The sequence below is a fragment of the Schistocerca serialis genome, chromosome 3 (assembly GCF_023864345.2).
Source record: "Schistocerca serialis cubense isolate TAMUIC-IGC-003099 chromosome 3, iqSchSeri2.2, whole genome shotgun sequence".
Classification (NCBI taxonomy): domain Eukaryota; kingdom Metazoa; phylum Arthropoda; class Insecta; order Orthoptera; family Acrididae; genus Schistocerca; species Schistocerca serialis.
The window spans coordinates 106,422,873-106,446,285 of record NC_064640.1 but is presented as its reverse complement, the minus strand read 5'-3'; the positions used below and the strand labels follow the sequence as shown (position 1 = coordinate 106,446,285).

Below are 23,413 nucleotides of genomic sequence, written 5' to 3'. Positions count from 1 at the left end.
TCTGAGGGTGTTAAAATGCCTGGTTGTGGGACGCAGGGAGGTGCTCAGACCTCTGATCAAATCCACCTGGGGGAATAATGATGAGCGCAAGCGTGCTAGCCAGCCCAGATGTGGTTTTTAGGAGGTTTCCCACATGCGACTGGTTGAAAGGAGGAGGAGGAGATTAGTGTTTAATGTCCCGTCGACAACGAGGCCATTAGAGACGGAGCGCAAGCTCGGGTTAGGGAATGACAGGGAAGGAAATCAGCTGTGCCCTTTCAAAGGAACCATCCCAGCATTTGCCTGAAAGGATTTAGGGAAATCACGGAAAACCTAAATCAGGATGGCCGGAGACGGGATTGAACCGTCGTCCTCCTGACTGGTTGAACACCAGGCTGCTACCTACGTCCCGTCTGTTACACGATTTGTAAACATTCTGAAAATGTTCTCTCACTTGCACATAAGATAACACTAGATGCAGATAGATGAGATACACAAATTCCATTCCCAGAGGAAGTAGCAACATCAGGAAGGGTACCCAGCCACCCACCACCGCTAACGACGCCAAATCCAAAATAAGATGCCAACCCCGTGGAGACATGAGACAAGACAAGGAAGAAGAAGAAGCAGCCTTCTTAATTCTCTCACTTCTTTTCAGTCCTCTAATATATCAATATTTCATCTACATTCAGTGTTATCTATTTTAAATCACTGCAGACATCAACATATTTTGTAATTTGAGTATGTGTGACTATTTTATCTGTCAAATGGACTGTACGGCTCTCACTTTTGAATGATTTTATAATACTTGGGCTTTACGCCCTATGTTAGGGTTTATGATTTCTACAAATGTCTATGCTAATTATTGTGGCACAATTATGTCATACATTACTCTATAAAAGCAGTCTCCATATGGCAGAATTTAAATGTTTCATTTAAAATAACACTTACATTGAGATCCTGAGAGCTTTGGGGCATCTAGCAACCAGTCTGATAATGAAAGGTCTTTGTACACAACACTGCGAAAATGTCTGCCACCATTCACATTGTAAGTGCCAACTGCAATGCGTGCAGTTGACATGAACACATACTCATTGCAGCGTTTACACATCTCCCGTAAAACACTTGTTGGAGCTGTAAAATAAGAAGAAACAAACATAAAAGGTAACGTTAAATTTGTATCATATTCTACGGTGTGGCAATATCATTTACATCGATACAGAAAGACAGCTAAAACCAAGCTGTTAGGATTATATTTGTTTAATGTGATGTTTTATGGTAATGGAAAGTCTTCGATGGAATATAAATAATGTACTGATTAAATGTAACAACTGACAGTATAGCTGAAGGTATTGACGGGTACATAAAAATAAATGAGAGTGTTGCTAGCTTTCAGACAAATTCTTTTTCTGAGCTAACAGAACACACGCAAACGAGCAAGGGAGCACCCCCCTCCCCCCCCCCCCCCCCCCACACACACACACACAACACACACACACACACACACACACACACTTCCACAGCTACACTGTCCCACCTGATGACATTGTGCTAGCAATACAACTCTACTGTAATGAATGGCTGTGATGGATGAAGTGGATGAGAAGAGCAAAGAGATGAATAGTAGTAGGGAGAGTGGGGGAAGGGTGGCTGATAGATGGGAGGGAGATGCAGCAGGTTCACAGGATTGGAAGGTGGTACCAGTGAGCTTGTTCTGGCCACAGACAGGGGGAGCTGTGCACAGGTCATGATGATGTGGAGGAGTGGATTGGGTGAGGGATATAGAACAGAAGAGGAAGACTGCAGAGATGAAGTGGAGTACAGGATGAGTGAGGAACAGGGGTGGAGGTGGACACAGGGCACCGTGTAGCCGAGATTCCATAATTCTCTTGGCCACAATCTCCACTAATCCCTTCCCCACAAAGACCTTGAAAATCCCCATAAAGACCTCGAAAAGCAGCCATCTTAGACAGCTTATAATGTATTATGTGATTTGAATATTTAATGATGAACCCGATACCTTTTTTTAAATCTTATAATTTGTTATTTCAAAATTTTGTCTTTAACACGAATTTCTGAGTAATCAATAAACAGTTCTGGCTAATAATTTGAGTATTTTGTTACATTTTAAAATTAAAAATGATAATTGGCAAAACCAATCATCTCTGACAAAAATACCCAAGTGCAGGGTTATTCATTGTTCTTAGCAATGTAAAACCGCAGTATCTCATATAAAAATAATCCACGTGACATAAAACCAAAGTATGTATGGTTACATTTAATAAGTAATGACTGAATATGTGTGTACAAGTGAAATAATAAGTAAATAATATGAAAAAGAGCACATATTTGTATTAAAGGTCAAATTTATAAAAGAAATTAATGTTAACAATTTTAGTCAAGAATTTAAATATTTTGTCACGAGAAGTCTCTCATAAAATTGTCCCAATACGATAAAACTGTAACTAAATTTTCAACAGAGCAAGAACTGTTGAAAGACAATAAATTTGATCATGGGCAAGACCACATATCTCAGCGTTATTTCACACTTTGCCTCATTCAATGTTTCCATTAGGAGAAGATGAAGTAAAATTTTAAAGTGATCTACACAAAATTATGTTTCGCACCTTCAGTCAGGCACAAAGTTTTCAGAACCCAACTCATCCCCTTGCTGAGCTGAGGAACTCTGCAGGTTTTGGTGTTTGTAAGTGTGCCACTATGCACATAAATTACAGCACTACATTAGCAGTTAGTTAATATAGCTCACAAGTGCTCAGGTCAGAAACTAATATTCTGAAAAATCTGTAGGACACTAGAGGCCGTGTTCTCCACCCCTGCCCTATGACTCAACAACCTTCTTTACACTACACTCACACCTCCCTCTGCAGTCTCCCTCCTCCTTTGTTCTATCTTCCCTTTCTCACGCCATACTGCGTCTCATCTTGTACTACGTACAACTGTTCATGCCTGTGGCCAGAATAAGCTCACCGGTGCCACATTCCTAATCCATATGTCTTGCCAACTTTCCCAGCTGTCAGCTAGTTTTCCTCAATCGCCTATCCTGTTCTCTGCCTTCTTCCTCCCCTAACCCTCTTCACCATGCACAACCCCTCACCCACTAAAACTGCATGTGGTCAATCATGACAATGTGTGTGTGTGTGTGTGTGTGTGTGTGTGTGTGTGTGTGTGGATTCTATTAGCTCTGAAAATGAATTCACCTGAAAGCTGCATACATTTTTAGTCTCGGGGTTAAAAAACATAAAAATGTAATCACCATAGAATTTGAGGGCAAGGAAAAATTTCTTTATTTGGCACCCAAATAATTTGTTTCACTTATTTTTTGACATGGTCCCATTTCAAATCAGGACACTTTGTGCAACATTTTCCAAATGAGTGGTCTCCATCCCATATGTGTTATTCTGGGAGGTCTGCAAAACAAATATCTACATATACATAGATACACTGCAGTCCACCATACAGCATGTGGTAGAGTGTACCCTGTACCACTACCGTACCGTTCCTGTCCTCCTCGCAAACAGAGCGAAGGACAAACGACCCTCTACAAGTCTGCATGTGAGCCCTAATTTCTCATATCTTAGCTTTGTGGTTCTTATGCGCAATGTATGTTGGTGGCAGTAGAATCATTCTACAGTCAGCTTCAAATGCTGGTTCTCCAAATTTTCTCAATAGTGTTCCTCAAAAAGAATGTCACCTTCCATCCATGGATTCCCACTTGAGTTCCCGAAACATGTTCGTAACACTTGTGTGTTGTCTGAATCTGCCCGTAACAAACCTAGCACCCCGCATCTGAACTGCTTCAATGTCTTCTTTTGATCTGACTTGGTAGAGATCCCAATCACTCAAGCAGTACTGAAGGACAGGTTGCACTCGCATCCTATATGCGGTCTCCTTTGCAGATGAACCACACTTTCCTAGAATTCTCCCAATAAACAAAAGTTGAACATATGCCTTCCCTACCATAATCCTCACATGCTCATTCTATTTCATATCACTTTGTAACATCATGTCCAAATATTTAAATTACATGACTGTGCTAAGCAAGACACTACTAATGCTGTAATCAAACATTACGGGTTTGTTTTTCCAACTCATCTGCATTGACTTACATTTTTCTACATTTAGAGCTACCTGCCATTCATCACACCAACTAGAAATTTTGTCAAGTCATCTTGTATTCTCCTACAGTCACTCAAATTTGACACCTTATCATATGCCACAGCATCCTCAGCAAACAACCAATGATTGCTGCTCACCCTGTCTGCCAATTCTTTTATATACATAGAAAATAACAGCAGTCCTATCACACTTCCCTGGAGCACTTATGATCATACCCTTGTCTATGATGAAAACTCGCCATTGAGGACAACACACTGGGTCCTATAACTTAAGAATTCTTTGAGCCACTCACATGTGTGTGAACATATTCTTTAACAGCCTGCAATGGGGCACAATATCAAACGCATTCTAGAAATCTAGAAATAAGGAATCTGCCTATTGCCCCTCATCCACAGTTCACAGTACATCATGTGAGAAAAGGGCAAGCCAACTTTTGCACGAGCGATGCTTTCTAAAATCATGCCGATTCGTGGATGTACTATTCTCGGTCTCAAGAAAATTTACTACATTTGAACTGAGAATGTGTTCAAGGATTCTGCAGCAAACCTATGTGAGAGATATTGGTCTGTAATTCTGTGGGTCTGTTCTTTTGCCCTTCTTATACACAGCAGTCAGCTGCACTTTTTCCAGTCACTTTGGTCTTTGCACTGGGTGAAACATTCACAGTAAATGCAAGCAAGATAAGGGGCCAGTGCTGTAGAGTACTCTTTGGGTAACCAAATTGTGATTCCATACAGACCTGGTGATTTATTTGTTTTCAACTCTTTCAGGTAATTCTCTACGTCAGGGATGCTTATTACTATGTCATCCATACAGGAGCCTGCTCGATGGTCAAATGATTATACATTTGTATAATTCTTCTGCCTGAATTATTGCTGGAACATGTAATTTAAAACTTTCACTTTCATTCTGCTGTTTTCAACTTCCACACCAGACTGATTCACAAGTGACTGGATGGAAGCCTTAGACCCACTTAGTAGTTTTACATAGGACCAAAATTTTCTTGGGTTCTCTGCCACACGTTTTGCTAATGTATGACGGAGGTAGTTATTGTATGCATCGTACATCAATCTTTCCACAGATGCATAAATCTCTACTAATCTTTGCTTGTCATCACGTGCATGTTCTCTTTTGAACTGGGAGTGCAACAGCCTCTGCTTCCTCAGCAATTCTGAATCTTGCCATTAAACCATAGTGGGTCTTTTCTGTCCTTAATCTACTTACTAGGCACATAATTCTCCAGGCCACAATTCACAATCTGCTTAAACTTTGCCCATAATTCCTCTAAGTCCATCCTACTGGAATTAAGTGATGTCAGTTCACTGTCTAAGTGAGATGCTAACAACTGATTATCTGCTCTTCCTAGCAAAAACACTCTCCCAGCCTTCTTAAACGAATTATTAACTTTCTTAACCATAGTTCCTATAATGACGTCATGATCACTAATACTCATTTCTGTACTGATTTCCATTGCATGTGGACTGCTCAACTAATTGCTCAAGACAGTTTTCAGAAAATGTGTTCAAAAGCACTTTGCACGACTGTCTGTCTGTACCCCCTGCAATGAATACATAGACATCCCAGTCTATAATTGGTAGGCTAAAGTTGCCTCCAACTACCATTGCATGATCTGGATATTTACACACTACTGACAATAGACTGTCTTTGAATGACATTAAACTGTCACACCAGGTTCATGTGGCTGTAAAAATATCCAACAATCAACTCGGTTTCACCTAGAACTGTTATACGCGACCAGGTAACTTCACTGTCAAAGTCAACTCTGACCTCAACAGAGACACTACTTTTGTCAACTGCAATGAGCACTCCCCCCTCCGATGGCCTCTACTCCGTCTTTGTGATATACATTCCATGACTTGCTTAATATCTCAGAGCTTTCTACTTTGGGTTTCAGCCAGCTCTTGATCCCAAGAATAATTTGATCACAAGAACTTTCTTGGATGGCAATAAATTTGGAAACTTACTTACAAATATTTAGACAATTTACTGGCAAAATTTTGACAGTTGAGGTATTTTTACTCTGAACATGGTCTGACTTCCATTGCTGCATATCTACGACTGCCGTAGTATCTTGATTGTACCCGTAATGTTTTCTAGCCACAATTCTTTTATATATGAAAATAGGTGGAAGTTGGAAGGTGTCAAATATGGCGCCATTTTTCAAATTCTCGCTGAAGCACCTTTGTGGCCAATTCAACATCCTGATGAAGGCTTCGTGTCATATGTTTTTACGTACAGCTGGTACACAAGCCTGGTGTAATATTCACCAATTATAATTTTAGTTAAATGAGAAGACAATCCACTGTCACGATTCCTCTTATTTCTGGCACGAAGGGACACACACACATCTCATCTGTAGTTATATAGTCCAGGCAAACAGTAACCTCACCTAGAAAGTTTTGGAAATTCATTTTTTATGTTCTGAATATGGTTATTACAAATTTTAACTTGGAAACATCAAATCATCCTAATAAATTCAAAAAAGTTTAAATGAAGTCACAAAATTTCCTCATAACAGGAAAAGGATGCATTTTCAAGTAAGACCATTCAATAGTGTTGGATACCCATAACTTTTGTGAAGCATATGTCTTTCAGAGCCAATTTAAGGCACGGATACATAAAGAAATCTGTCAGTGCCAAATCTGAAGAATAAGAAAGGTGCTGAAAAACAGCCATATTTTGTTGAGAGAGAAAGCTGAACATGTGGATCCCACTGTGCAGATTTGTGTTGTGGAGGTAATTCCACTATCCACTCCGACTTGCTGGATAAATTGCAGCAACCATTTCAAAACTCCCTCATAAACTTTCACACTGACAGTTTGACCTTTGGGTAGAAATTAACAAAAGGTGATCATCACCATCATCTTATTATTAGATTCTGTCAACCAACTTTTCTTGGGAGGCAAGGAAGATGACGAATATCATGCCACTGGCTGTTGCTTGGTCTCTGGATCATATGTGTAGTACCAGGACTCATCTCCTGTCGTGATGGTTTCCAATAACTGCAGATTCCGGTCAGAAACTTAGAAGAAATTTCCAGATCTTTTCACCTGAGTTTCCTTCTGTTCATCTGTCACAGTGCGTGTGGTACAAGCCAGGCGCCAATTTTCCACTGTTTTTAAATGTTCATCAACAATAGTGCTTACACTGTCTTTGCTCATCTTCAATTCCTCCACTATCATTCTGAAAGAAAGCTGCCATTCATCCGCAAGCATCCGTCACCCTCGTTCAATATTTTCTGGCATTGCGTGTGATGATGGTTGACCTGAATGCGCTGCTCATCTTTGGCACCTTCCTTTCAATTTCTAAAGCATTTAAACCATTCAAACACAAACTTTTTTCTCATTGCTTCAACACCATACGCTTGCACCAACATTTCATGATTTTCTAACTCCATTCCCCATAATTTGAAGCAAAAATTCATGTTACCACAATGATCCATTTAGCAATGACACGAGTTCTTATACTGGCTCCATTACCTTGTTTGCAGTGTGCACCGCTGCTTCATTTCAGTGATGTGCACAATAGGGGCACTTGTCAACATCTCTTTCAACGCAAATGTGTGGACACCCATCCTACGCAGTGTGGTTTTTAACATATGATACAATTCATCGAACTTTAAAGAAATTCCTTGTATGTACTGGGTAGTTACAATTACAAGTGCAACTACTCCCAGAGGTCCAGTGTGGGCTGTAATTATCGTACGGCAGCAAAACATGGCAGATATTCTAAAGTGCTTATGCAGAACCGATTTACACTGGAAATAATAAACTAGTTCCAATTTTGGTGACCAGGCGCAAATCTGGCACTGTGAGTGCAAGAAAGATGTATAGAAATGTTTCCATATCGAGTGGATTGGGAATGGGATGTGGGCAGAAAAGGTCAAACAAGTGAGAAAGGCATGGGTTGATTTTATTATTAACCGTCACTTACACTATTTGTTCAATAGGAGCACTGGAGACATTGGCAAGATGATGTACCATGCCGGATTTGCACCTGGTGGTCTACATTGGAACTTAGTTTTTTCCAGTGTTCATCAATTCCACATTAACGCATTACCATATCTACCAAGTTTCACTGCCATACAACAATTACAGAACACACTGGACCCCATGAGTAACTGCACATTAATTATACCCACCCAGCATACAAGGTGTAATCAACAAATAATGGGAGTTTTTGTTTTCCTTAAAGAATCTTTACTTATTCATGAACATCAACATTGTTCCCTTCAAAGTTATCTCCCTGAGATATAATACACTTGTGAGCACTTTTTCATATCTTGGAAGCACTTCTGGAACTCTCTATTCATTATTGTGTTCGGTTCCTTCAGCAACTGTTTCTATCTCATAAATGGTGGCAAAACTATGTCCTTTCATGGTTCTCTTCAGCCTTCGAAACACAAAGAAGTTGCAGGGGACCATGTCCGGCAAATACAGTGGCTGAGGCAATGCAACCTCCCCCTTTCTTCTTTATTTTTGTCAAAAAATCATGAACATGTATTGAGGTGTGAGTGGGAACATTATCATGATACAATTTCAATGAGTGGTTTTGCCACAATCCTGGTTGTTTTCTTCGGATGGCTTCACACAAACACCACATAACTTACAGGTAGTATTCCTTACTGATAGTACAGCCATACAAAAGGAACTTGTGATTCACTCTCCCATTGTAATATAAGAAAACAGTAAGATCATTCACATGTGACAGAACTTGTCAAACTCTTTTTGGCCTGTGCTCTTCAGGCATTTTCCATTTGGATGATTGGGCCTTGTTTTGGATGTTGTACCCATTATACCTGTTGTCGACTTCATTCAGCAATTCCTGAGCGATGTCTACACAATGTCATTTTTGATGGTCAAAATCCAATTTCAGAAAAAATTTTGCTACTATACATTCCATGTCAAAAAATGCTCAGCATGAGCCAAAGAATACGCCAACATCATTAGCAACCTCTCTGATGGTAATTCAGCAGTTTTCCGGAACTATTTTCTTCACTTCTTCCACATTAGTGTCATTAAGTGCCAGAGTGTCCAGGATGGCCATCATCTTCAACATCTTCTCAACCCTCTTTGAATTTTTGTGCCAATTGTAAACTCTTGTCTTACTCATAGTAGATTCGGTCAAAATCCAAAGTCACTATTTTGAATATGGCGCTGCACTTTGTTCCATTTTTCATGCAAAATTTAATGAAAATTCTTTGATCCATCTTTTTTGAAAGTAAAAATCCACCATGCACTCAAAAACATGTATAATCTTTTCGACTATCAACAATAACCTAAATATTCAAAACAGCTGAAAATGCAAACATAAATCAGAAACATGTGTACCAACAAGATGAAAATCAATTTTGAAAATTGGCTGTGGAACACCCGCGAAATTAAAAAATTCCTTTTACTTTTTCATCATACCTCGTATAAAATAAGAAAAACATTTTATGTAGAAAAGAAGGATTACATCACAGGAAATACATGTTTAGATCAAAGTATTTTTGGTGTTTTTATTCTGGAAGTTCCAAGAAGCTAGAGTTATTCTACACCCTCTGCTCACTTGCAAAAGGCATAAACAGTGCTCAATAGTTTTATCAGAGCATCATTTCAGTGATTTGCAGGGTATGGATATAGGTGTAGGTGCAGGTGCATGTGAAGGAGCAGATGTAGGTGTAGAGAAAGGAGGAAAGCTCGAGGAGTCAAACAGAAGCATACCATCAGCAGACCTAGCGTGGAGCTTGCAATACACAGGCTGAGACATAAGTAGAGGGAGCAAGGGAATAAGAGCAAAGGACGTAGGTGGGCAAGGAGGGGAGGGGGAGTGTGCTTCCCAGCTCATTAATTTAATGAGTGCTTGTTCCAAAATGATGCCCCAGACAAATAAAATCATTAGGCTCAATTTGTAGGGAATTTAGTTCTGTTTAATTTAGTATTGCATGATGTTACTCAAAAAGTATGTTGTCTTCATGTTATGAGAAAAAAGAGAAGAAAATGGATTTTTTCCAAGAAAAATTTTATGTGTACAAGTTGAAATTCATGATCAGAACATCAAATAAAATGTAAAAAGCATATCTTCAGAATTTCTCCAAAAATTTTCCAACAGGACCCCTTTCTGGTTTCCTTGTGACTTGCCTAATAAATTACCAGCCTAAATTAGCTGCATTTTTTATGGTACAAACATGGTTGAGTGAACTGTTTTTGCATTTGCTCTTCGTAAGCAGTTTCTAAACACAGCACTTATCTTTCACAAAGCTTTTTCAAGTTAATTCTTCATGTTAAATGTACTGAACCTTTTCTCCTGATTTGCTTATGGTGACAACTAATTCAAAAAGTTGTGATTACAGATAGTCAAATACCATATGATGTACTTTCTTGACTTTTAATCTGTGATTGCAGTTCTGCGATGTCCTTCACACTGATCATATTCAAGAGAAGCACATCCATATTTGAACTCAGCCAACCACTTCTTAATTGGTGAATATTAAGGCACAGACTCCTTGTAAGTCTTCACAAAATTCAGGTGAACTTCAGTTGACTATAAACTGTCCAAAACAAATAACTTTATGACAGCACAATATTCCATGTTGTTGGTTTGAACAAAACATGTGACACAACTACTTAAAAGGGGAAAAATTAACAAATCTATTACATATATAAAGTTGCAAATTTATTTACAAATTGCACAATATGCACCAAAATAAGAAAAGAAATTCTTTTGACACAAATGTCATCTCGGTGAAAAGTACAGGTATTCTCCCCTTTCTCTCCAAATGTAACGGATGTTTATAGTAGGAAAACATATCATTAAATGTGACTAATCTTGTGTTGAACATAAAATAAACCAATTTCAGTAATCCATAGTGTACCATACGATATCAAATAATAATCAGAACATCTGAAGAAAAAAGGATTGAAATTATGTTACAACTAACTTACCATGAAGTCTGTTTGCAGGTAAAAGAATGCGAGCTCTATCAGCCAGTTCTGTATTCAAGGTACTACCCAACAGAAGGATATCAATTGCCTCTTGTTTACTATTGTCTAAAAGATTGTTTTGAATTGTTCTAGCTGCTGATCTGGCTCCATCCATCAGCTGAAATAATTTATTTACTTTATTGATATCATCACAAATGAATATAATGTGAATTTTAAAGTAAAGAAATCAATACTGCAGCTTCTGCAGTACTAACAGAAACAAAAAATTAAAAAGACAACTTTTAACTGTTTTACAGAATCCACTAATGTCACTGAGTTATGGCAGAGAATATACGCATGCAAGACGTACAGTATCTGCATTCTCCAAGATTATGCAGTAGCGGTCAAATACTACTACAGGATACATGCAGCTAACTTACAAAAATGGATTGCTGTTTTATGCACCTTCCACAGTTGCAATGCTACATGCCTAGCTCTTTTCGTTTATCTTAATAGAATGTAACTGGCCACATACTGCCTTGGCAATACTGAACACACTCATGATGTTCAATCTAGATAAATTATGTCAAAATTTGGTTGATGGTTTAAAGTGTATGATGTTAAAAATTCTTTAAGTTGGTACACAGCATTTGCTTTTTGTATTTATAGCTCTCAGAGGATAGGGCCTTATGACCCCAAAACCAACTGCACTGTAAACTGAACAACATAATAAATAATGTAGCTGAAAGTAAAATTTGTTTCATACAATCAAATCACCCACAACTGACAAGCTTCTAATGACACTCCATTTATAATTGAGTCTACTAAGTATGTAGCATGTTCTTTCCAAAAAGACATACAGAATTAAAGTCAAGTAATCAATCACAAAACCATGGCATGCTACTGGAATAAAAATATTCTGCCACAGGAAGAGATAGCAACTTTGCACTCACAAAAGTCACATATCCCAGGCAGTTAGAGGCATTATAAGGCTTAGTCTCAGAGTTTCAATAAAGTAATCAGGAAATCAAAATTTTTGTGCATAATGACTGAAATTACCAGATTCAATGACAAATCGAAAACAACGCAGAACCTGATAAAGAGAGAAATAAGAAATACCTCCTCCAGCAATGTCAAAAATGTTGCTCTGAATGTTAACAATCCACAAATTGTTGACAGCAAGAAAACAGATGAAACATTTAGACCACTTGTTAACTGTCAGATCTCAAATACACTGTGTGACCAAAAGAAGGGAAGTACCCAAAAGACACAGTGAGATGTCAATGTAACTTCGCACATGTACACACCACCAACTGGTATGTTAATGACTAGAGTTGCAATTCTCTGTGCAGGGTAGAACAGGCATCAGAGTGCATTTGTGTTGCTCATATTTAGTGCTTTTAACCAGGCCTGATAGGGTATATAAGGGGTGTGAACAGCATCAGGTGCTGAGTGATCACTGAGAATGACACAGAGAAGCCGTGTACTCATGTGAGACAGTGTTACTAACACCTGATAGAGTCTGAAAGGGCCTCACTGTGGGTCTCCATTTGGCTCCCTGGTCAAATTGTGCAATATCCAGATATATGGGGCATTTGGATGTGACAGTAGCTATACTTAATTCTTACGTATTGTGCATGGTCTCCTTCGATATACTCTCCTCCACAACTGATACACTACTCCCAACTCCGTTTCCACTTCCGGAATCAATCTTCGTACCCATTTTGGTGTATCATGAGAAGTGCCATCTGCGAATTTTCTTTTATTTCGTCTAGCGTTGCATATCTTTGTCCTTTCAATGTGGTTTTCAACTTTGGAAATATATATAAAATAAAAATAAAAAAGGCTGCAGGGACCAGGTCTGGATAGTATGGTGGATGAGGCAGCAAAGTGATTTAATTTTTTGTGCAATAGTCACGCACAAACAGGGATGAATGTGCAGGTGCTTTATTGTGATCCAAGGGCCATGAATTGTCTCGCCACATTTCAGGCCTTTTCCTTCTCACATTTTCTCGCAGGTGTTACAACACATTCTGATAGTAGCATCAATTAATGTTTTCTCCCTGTGGCACAAATTCATGATGAACTAACCCTTCAAAGTCAAGGAAAACAATTAGCATGGCTTTCACATTTGACCTGACCTGATGAGATTTTTTTTGGTCTTGAAGAACCTTTCCTGTCCGTTGTGAAGACTGAATCTTGGTCTCAACATCATGACCATAGACCCACATCTCATCACCACTTATGATAATCTTAAGAAACATCCCATTCTCATCTGGGCGATCCAAAAGCTCTTCACAGATTGTGAGGCGAAGGTCTTTCTGGTCTGACTCATCAGCCATGGGATGAACTTGGTGGCAACACGATGCATTCCAAGATGCTGTGTCAGGATTTCATAACATGATCCAACTGAAATGTTACATTCTTCTGCAATCTCTTGGACAGTCAGTCTTTGAATAGCATGCATATTTCGTTGATGTTCCTGACAGCACGTCATTGGTAGACGTTGATGAGGGTCATCTAAGTTACCTTCCGTTCAGCCATTTTTAAACCACGTGAACCATTTCAAACACTGAGAAGCACTCATCACCGTAGGCTTCCTTCATCATTTGGTGTCTCTCTGTAAAGGTTTTCTCGAGTTTCATGCAAAATTTAATGCAGACATGTTGCTCCTCTAACTCTGCCATCTCAAAATTTGCAAACTGTGCAACACAATGTTCCATTCAATACAACACTGAACAATAATTAACACACACACAACAATGAAACTGCTGGCAGTTACACATCATCAAACACAGGAGTGGGCAGGGATGCCAATTGCATTTTGCTCCAACGCACCATTGGTACGAAATTACAAATGTTCCAAAATTTTTTGAACAGACCCCATCTTCTGAGTCGTTCTGCACCACTGGTTGGAGACTAGCAGTGGCTGGACTAGGGAACTACTGTCCCATGCATAGTTTGGAGTGGCGCTGTGATCAGGAAGGATGAACTGGTGATGAATGACACCACATTGTGTTCAGCAATGAATCACACTTTTACACTACCCCATTGTGTTCAGCAACGAATCACACTTTTACACTACCCCAGAGGCCATTGTCACCAGGTATGGTGGTTACCTGGAGAGAAGTTGCAGTCTTCAAATGTTTTGGAGAGATACAGTGGTGGTACTCCTGGCACAAGGTGCGAGGTGCCATTGGTTATGATTTCAGGTCATGGTTGGTAGTGACTGAGGGAACTCATGGCACAACCCTCATTCACACATGGCATGTGTGCGTGAAGTGTTTGGCAAATGTATACTTTTACTTGGGCACAGCTCAGTAATGGTTCAAGAACAACGATGAGAAGTTCAATAGCTAGGGCAAATTCCACACTGACTTATCAAACAGTACCTCACAAGGTGCAGTAGACATTTTGTGTCAATCAATGGCAAGTCCGCTTAGTAGAAGAGCAATTGAAGTACAGGGCCCATGGAGAAATGACACAATCCTTGCAAAAATCCTGTAATCAATGTAGCAAAATCTGGAAAAGTGGGAGAGAATAATTTTTGATGATACGTCTGACACTACTTTTCATTTGCACGAAATAATTCATTGCTTTTGTCAAATTCTTGGTCTGGACATAAAAACACCTCTGTAACAATAAAATATTTAATCTCAACAAATTAAAGTCCCGACTGATAGAAGTCATCTGTAATGTAACACTTCCTCGACTCTTTACTCTGCTAGTCACTTGAGTAACAATTATATCTGCAACTGTTTAGATGCCAGTATGAACTGCAAGTTATTCAAAAAATTAATAATTTGAGAATTTTTGCTACAGTCTAAAAGCTTGAAATCTGTGTGTGTGGACTTTGTGCTACATGGCACTATGTCCTCTTGTCACGGCTGCTCTTCTTATTTGCCAATTTGTGAGCTAGACAGGAAGGATTGTACTAGACCACTGTTCTGTGTGTGGCGAAAATGATTAAAAAATATAAAAAACTTGCATATGCCTTAGCACCTAAAATTATCAAAATGCATTTCTTTCAGTGTATTGTTCCTGTGCAAAAAAGTTTCAACGTGACAGACTGGACCACTCCCTTGTTGTGGAAGCACTGTAACAAATGTGTCTGGAAAGGCCAGGTGCAGAATCACAGTTTGGAGGGTCTTGGTCTCTGGTTCCTATTTCAGCTGGGAACATGGGGTCAAAAGTTTCTGCTTTAGCCTGAACTAAAAGCTATTTGTAAAGCCATTTGGACATCAGTCTTACTGTAGCTACTTTACAGTATATTAAGCAAAGTTTGAATGACAAACTGGAATTAGCACCCAGGCAAATTGTGTGAATAGACTAATTTCTTTAGCAAAATATTTTAATTAAGCTGAAATTAATGCTCCGCTAATGACACCATTTGTATGTGCACCTTTGAGATTTTATTTGAAAACACATAAAAAAAACACATTTTTGTGGGACTTTTTGAAGTGGACCACTTCTATACTTTATTGAAACTGATATGAATTGGTTCAAACATTGCACAGAGGCAGGTAAATGGATAAATTCAAAATGAATTTTTTTATCCAATAATCTTTATCCATTGTCAAGGTATAATTGTTTAAAGTCAAGCTAAATATACCACATGAAATTTGTTCTTACATGAATTGAATGCACGAATAAGGTTTAAACTGAAGTGAATAAATAAAAAATGCTTTCTTAAGATAAAACTGAAAACTTGCTTTCAGAACTCTAACTCTATTCAGATTTTACAAACAAAAAACTCGTTTTTTGAGAGTTTTTTTAATGCATGCAACTTTATGTTTCAAACTTGTGCAAACTGGTTCAGATTTTGTAAGAAGGTACACAAATACATGTTATTTTGTGAGAGCTTTATCTGTTGCCCCAATGTAAGCAACAATAAAAAAAACCTATACCAGATCAGTTGTCGCCTGAGTCAACAAAAATCTATATCAGTTGCCACGCTATGGCAGTCTAATGTGAAATTATGGTAGAGTAAAAGTTGGGAAGCAGAACGAAAAATGCTCCTATCTTAACACGAAAAAGTGAAAGGCAACTATGTCCTGGTCAGAGTTAGGGATGTAAAATAAGAGAACTAGCTTTTCAACTTATCTCGCAGCTTGAAAGACATTTAAATCAAAACATCTTGACATATTCATGCTTTTTTATGAGTTAAACCTACTTGCATCTCCCAATTTATTGGCTAAAGTCTGTGATCCTGTGCACAAAATCAGAAGGATTTGTCAGCCATAGTAAACAATATACAATATCATATGGCTAAAGGGCATACATGTAATAGTTAAAAAAGTTTTTCTGGGGGGATAAAATCCCTGAGGGTGGACTTGTTCCTGTGGGGGAAGCTGAAACAGTTTTTTGATTTCTGGGTTGGGGAGGCAGGGGCTGGTGGGGTGGGAGGTCAATTTTTGCTGTGAGAGGACCAATTTTCCACCAAACCCACCACTTTAGAAGTATATTGAGGGATGTAAGAGCAAACACACTCGATTTTATGTGCTTCTTGAGAGTAGCATGCATCTACAATAGGGAGTAACAGAGTGTGGGGTTGCATGTATAATACGAAATATCCAAGAGTATGGGATGCATGCATCCCAAATTTTAATGACACATTGTGTCTTACTGCAAGAAATGACACATGCTATGTTGGATGACACGTTGTGTCATACTGCAAGAAATGACATGCTATGTTGGATGACACCATGGCACGTGTCACAGTATATGACATGATACCACATATCATGTTACTTTACTTGACATGATGAGTTGCACTGCATTGCCTTGCATTAAATGACGTGAGTATTAATACTAACAAATAATAAAAGTGTGAATATGTCACAATGTTTTGATTCAAATGTCTTTGAAGCTGCCAGATACTAGTTCCCTTCTTTTACAACCCTAGATCTGCCAAGGCCATATTCACCTTTTTGGGGCTATGAAAGAAGCATTTTTCATTTTGATAAGTGTTGTATTTCATTGATGACCACACTTTTGGATTTGGACCTGATTGTGATTATGACACGACAATATATCATTGGAATCTGGGATCTGTTACAGGGCCTTTGCTGTTTTGTATAATCACCAACAATAGTCAATAAGGAAAAAACCCAGCTTCACAATGTTCGCTAACAATATAAGCATTGTAGTGGATATACTTCTATTTCAACATTAGAATTATGTACAATGAGATGTTGAAAGAGATTGTGGTGTGTTTCACTGGCGACTCACTCTAAATAAACCTAAATGAAACTACAAGGGATGTTCAAAAAGTAAAGCAACACATTTCTTTCACAGTCAAATTGGTCGAAAAAATTAAGAATTTGTTGTAGGGCATCGTGGAATATTCCCACTTCAGCTCCTATAGTTTCATGAAGTTCTGATATGTGGCGGTGCAATGCATTACATTCAAAATGGCACACGTTAACAGAGATGTGTTCCAAGCAGTGGAAAACCAGAGCATCGCAGATGTTCATAGGCACTTGCAGAATGTTATGGAGACCTGAAAGTGAACAACAGCATGGTGAGTCACTGGGTGAGGCGTCTGTCATTGCAACAAGAGCACGCAAACTTGTCCAATCTCTTGTGTGCTGGCCAGCAGCACACAGCTGTGACTCCTGCCATATTGGAAAAGACGGACACACTCATTTGAGGTGATTGATGGATCATGATCAAACATTTTGCTGCTCAGTTGGCTGTCTCTGTTGGTACTGCTGACACACTCATCCACTTGTTGGGGTATTCAGAGGTGTGTGCCGGTTGGGTTCCTTGCCACCTAACAGAAGAACATAAAGAGCAACGAAGGACCATCTATGCAGAATAGCTTATATGTTATGAGGCTGATGATGGCAATTTTATGTCTAACATCATTAAAGGTGAAACTTCCTGGCAGATGAAAACTGTGTGCCGGACCAAGACTCAAACTCGGGACCTTTGCCTTTCGCATGCAAGTGCTCTACCAACTGAGCTACCCAATCACGACTCATGCCCTGTCCTCACAACTTTACTTCTGCCAGTATCTCGTCTCCTATCTTCCAAACTTTACAGAAGTTCACGTTCGAGTTCGAGTCTCAGTCCGGCACACAGTTTTAATCTGCCAGGAAGTTTCATATCAGTGTACACTCTGCTGCAGAGTGAAAATCTCATTCTGGAATCATCCCCCAGGCTGTGGCTAAGCCATGTCTCCGCAATATCCTTTCTTTCAGGAGTGCTAGTTCTGCAGGGTTGGCCGGAGAGCTTCTGCAAAGTTTCGAAGGTAGGAGACAAGATACTGGCAGAAGTAAAGCTGTGATGACGGGGCATGAGTCGTGCTTGGGTAGCTCAGTTGGTAGAGCACTTGCCCGCGAAAGACAAAGGTCCCGAGTTCGAGTCTCGGTCTGGCACACAGTTTTAATCTGCCAGGAAGTTTCATATCAGCGCACACTCCGCTGCAGAGTGAAAATCTCATTCTGGAATCATTAAAGATGATGAAACAGATTCACCATTGCATACTGGAGACAAAATGGTTATCCATGGATCGGCACTACACCACCTTTGCTCCAAAAGTAAAAGTTCAAAGCCACACCCTTAGCTGGTAAAGTCATGGTGGCAGTCTTCAGGGACTCTGCAGGGGTTATTCTGCTTGATATCCTCTCTCATGATGCAATGCTCATCACTGAACTGTACGCTGCTACACTCAGGAAACTGAAGAAACGACTTCAGCATGTTTGTTGCCACAAAAATGCAGAAGAACTTCTCCTTATCCATGACAACACAAGGCCTCACACAAACCTGGGCACTCAAAAGGAGCTCACTAAACTTCAATAGACCGTTTTTCTTCATCCAACCTACAGCCCAGATTTCGCACCTTCCAACTTCCAGCTGTCTGGCCCAATGAAGGAGACACTGTGTAGGAAGCAGTACATGGATGATGGGGAGGATGCTGATGCAGAAAGATGTTGACTCCAATATTGACCAGTAGAGTGATACCGTCCGGGCATACAGGCCCTCCTAGTAATGTGGTGCAAGGTCATCGTACTGAATAGAAACTATGTTGACAACACGGTTTTGTAGCCAGAAGAATGGGAAATAATATGGTGTATTGGAATAATGAATAAAGCCAAGCAGCTTCCAGAAAAAAGGTGTGCATTACTTATAAAACGAACCTTGTAGTTTCACAAAAACCATAAGAATTCAGAAGTAATTCACATTACACATAACTGACCAACCTATAAAGCAAATATAAAAAATTGTTACATATTCACACACAGTAATCTGAACTGGAAACATTGTAACATCTTTTACACACAAGAAAAGGCATAATCTTCTTCAGCAATATGCCAATTCAAAGAAAAACCTCCATGGTGCAGAGAAGAGTACTAATGTTCACATGTGGCATATGTCCGAACATGTCATATCAAATCCTTTTCAAATCGCTTGATGATATGATCGCAACGTGCTTTCCTTGATAAATTTTGTTATAAGCTACTCCTCTAATGTGACAGAAAGAGAGTATATCACACCCATAAAACAATACAAAATGATGGTCAACTCTGCAGGCTCTAGTACTTGTCGATAAAACAAAGGGTGTAAAGTACGTTAATACTGTTGTTGTTGTTGTTGTTGTTGTTGCGGTCTTCAGTCCTGAGACTGGTTTGATGCAGCTCTCCATGCTACTCTATCCTGTGCAAGCTTCTTCATCTCCCAGTACCTACTGCAACCTACATCCTTCTGAATCTGCTTAGTGTATTGATTTCTTGGTCTCCCTCTACGATTTTTACCCTCCACGGTGCCCTCCAATGCTAAATTTGTGATCCCTTGATGCCTCAAAACATGTCCTACCAACCGATCCCTTCTTCTGGTCAAGTTGTGCCACAAACTTCTCTTCTCCCCAATCCTATTCAATACCTCCTCATTAGTTACGTGATCTACCCACCTTATCTTCAGCATTCTTCTGTAGCACCACATTTCGAAAGCTTCTATTCTCTTCTTGTCCAAACTGGTTATCGTCCATGTTTCACTTCCATACATGGCTACACTCCATACAAATACTTTCAGAAACGACTTCCTGACACTTAAATCTATACTCGATGTTAACAAATTTCTCTTCTTCAGAAACGATTTCCTTGCCATTGCCAGTCTACATTTTATATCCTCTCTACTTCGACCATCATCAGTTATTTTACTCCCTAAATAGCAAAACTCCTTTACTACTTTAAGTGTCTCATTTCATAATCTAATCCCCTCAGCATCACCCGATTTAATTTGACTACATTCCATTATCCTCGTTTTGCTTTTGTTGATGTTCATCTTATATCCTCCTTTCAAGACACTGTCCATTCCGTTCAACTGCTCTTCCAAGTCCTTTGCTGTCTCTGACAGAATTACAATGTCATCGGCGAACCTCAAAGTTTTTACTTCTTCTCCATGAATTTTAATACCTACTCCGAATTTTTCTTTTGTTTCCTTTACTGCTTGCTCAATATACAGATTGAATAACATCAGGGAGAGGCTACAACCCTGTCTCACTCTTTTCCCAACCACTGCTTCCCTTTCACGTCTCTCGACTCTTATAACTACCATCTGGTTTCTGTACAAATTGTAAACAGCCTTTCGCTCCCTGTATTTTACCCCTGCCACCTTCAGAATTTGAAAGAGAGTATTCCAGTTAACGTTGTCAAAAGCTTTCTCTAAGTCTACAAATGCTAAAAACGTAGGTTTACCTTTTCTTAATCTTTCTTCTAAGATAAGTCGTAAGGTTAGTATTGCCTCACGTGTTCCAACATTTCTACGGAATCCAAACTGATCTTCCCCAAGGTCCGCTTCTACCAGTTTTTCCATTCGTCTGTAAAGAATTCGCGTTAGTATTTTACAGCTGTGACTTATTAAACTGATAGTTCGGTAATTTTCACATCTGTCAACACCTGCTTTCTTTGGGGTTGGAATTATTATATTCTTCTTGAAGTCTGAGGGTGTTTCGCCTGTCTCATACATCTTGCTCACCAGATGGTAGAGTTTTGTCAGGACTGGCTCTCCCAAGGCTGTCAGTAGTTCTAATGGAATGTTGTCTACTCCCGGGGCCTTGTTTCGACTTAGGTCTTTCGGTGCTCTGTCAAACTCTTCACGCAGTATCATATCTCCCATTTCATCTTCTTCAATTCTCTATCAAGCAGAATTAAATTCATGAGACAATAAATCTTTATTCATGTACAACCTAAGGAAGTATCTGCCTCTCTACTCTCTGGATAAATTCTTTACCAAAAGTTATTAAAATCTGAAAATTCCCTCCGTGTATATCTGTGATAAACACATTTAATGTGTAGTTATTTTTTATTGTTTCTATTTGAACAAACCAAATATGAGAGTTAAACTTAGCCACTATGGATCTTTTTTAATACTTTGATCATATATTAAATCAACTGTAACAACAAATAGCAGCAACCAGTAACTCAATGAAATATTTGTTTAATTTCACTGCCAGTTTCAAGCAACTTTCAGATAATCTTAAAATGAGGCTTGCAGAAGACTTACATTATGATTCTTGAAGTACTTTATGACTGGTTCAGTTAGTTTAGCTATAATTGATGTGAGGGTATAATGAGTAAAAAATATTTCAGTTTGAAATTGCACAGGTGTCTCTCCCTTGCATGACAAATTGAAGTCCATTGTAGCAAAGAGAGCCAATAAGGTACTAAGCTTAGATTTAATATTACTTAATGTGTTTAATCCTTTCCACGTACCTTGGAACCACCTTGTATTGCTCCTGTTCCTGCATATATCTTACTCACTTCATTGCCATTATTAATCCACATCTGCCTAAAAACTTCTTCGAAACGTGATACTATTTGATGTTTTTCCATCAAGTTCAACAAGTGTAGTTGTTTTGCTAATATCTAAAGAAAAAAAAAATCACATTGGTGAAAATTCAGTAAAAAAAAAAAAAAAAAAAAAAAAAAAAAAAACCTTAAAAGAATTAAATCATTAAAGATATTTGCAGATATAGTGCATGCACAACTGCTATTGATCACTCTCCTCCTATCCATTAGGAATAATTAGATTAGAGAGATCAGTGTTACAAGTGATACAATACTTGTATCTCTCACAATAAACATAAAGGGTAGTAATCTTTGCGCCATTAAAAAAAATAAAATAAAATAAAATAAATAAATAAATATCTGAAATTTTTGCAGCTTCGATTTCCAACGCAATCAATCCCTAGGACAACAAGTGAAACTTTTTGTGGTACTGTGTCTTAATTTTTGGGATGTGTGTTCACTTGTATGGGGGGAGATGAAAATCCTAAAAATATAGCTTCAATGGACCAAAGCATTGCAGATACTATATTAGCAGTAAAATTTACAATGAAAGCAGCAAACTTCCTCTGGTTCTCTTTACATTACAGAGCCCATCATGTACAAGTCTTTTAATACATTTTAGATACTGTGGGCTTTTGATAGCTATTTGGCTGAATATTAACAGAGTATCGGGGAAGAGTTTTGTATTTTTAGACTTAAGTGAACTTCCATCACCCACGCTTCAGCCACTGCAAAACTTTGATTTCCGTACCACTTTTTTACTTTTTTTTAACGCAAAGAACATTTACATTTTATATTATTTCTAGAACATTCTAAAAAACATTGGGCAACATCAACCGTATGTTTGTGAACTCAGCAGCAAAATAACTGACAATGCAGAAGTAAAGGGAGACTACAAAAAAAGAGATTTGCAAGAGCAGAATAAAAAATTCTGAAAAAAGAGAAATTTGTGTACACTGAATGTAAGGTTAGCTGTTTGGAAGTCTTTTCTGGAGGTATTTGTCTTGAGTGCAGCCTTGTACAGAAATAAAATATGGATTATAAAATGCACAGACAAAAAAGAAGTCAGCTCTTGAAATGTTGCACTACAGAAGAATGATGAAGATTAGATGGTTAGACTGGATAACTAATCAAGATGTGCTGCATTGAACTGTAAAGAAAAGAAATTTATGACAAAACTTGACTAAAAAAAGGAATCACCAGATAGGGCACTTTGACATATCAGGTTGGTTGGTTGATTTAGGGGAGGGGACCAAACAGCAGGATTACCAGTCCCATCGGATTGGCTGTGCCCTTTCAAAGGAACCATCCCGGCATTTGCCTAAAGCGATTTAGGGAAATCCCAGAAAACCTAACTCAGGATGGCCAGACGCGAGTTTGAACTGTCGTCCTCTCGAACGAGAGTCCAGTGTGCCACCTTGATTGGTGACATGGCAGGAAACAGTAGGGACCAATGACCTCAGCAGTTTGGTCCCTTAGGAATTCACACACATTTGAACATATCGGGAAATAGTAAATTTGGTAATGGAAAAAAGTGAGTGAGTGAGTGAGTGAGTGCGTGCGTGTGTTGTGGGGAGG

The 23,413-nt window shown here is 38.8% G+C and overlaps 1 protein-coding gene across 1 annotated transcript in view; it reads right to left on the bottom strand.

Annotated features, from left to right (window-relative positions):
- Positions 1-23,413, bottom strand: part of LOC126469783 (synaptojanin-1) — a 132,287-nt gene that overhangs the window by 47,267 nt on the left and 61,607 nt on the right. The window contains exons 9-11 of the mRNA XM_050097025.1: positions 21,761-21,913; positions 11,064-11,220; positions 931-1,113 (exon numbers count right to left, since the gene is read on the bottom strand). Of these exons, the coding sequence (XP_049952982.1) occupies positions 931-1,113; positions 11,064-11,220; positions 21,761-21,913 (493 nt within the window). The remainder of the gene's footprint in view (positions 1-930; positions 1,114-11,063; positions 11,221-21,760; positions 21,914-23,413) is intronic.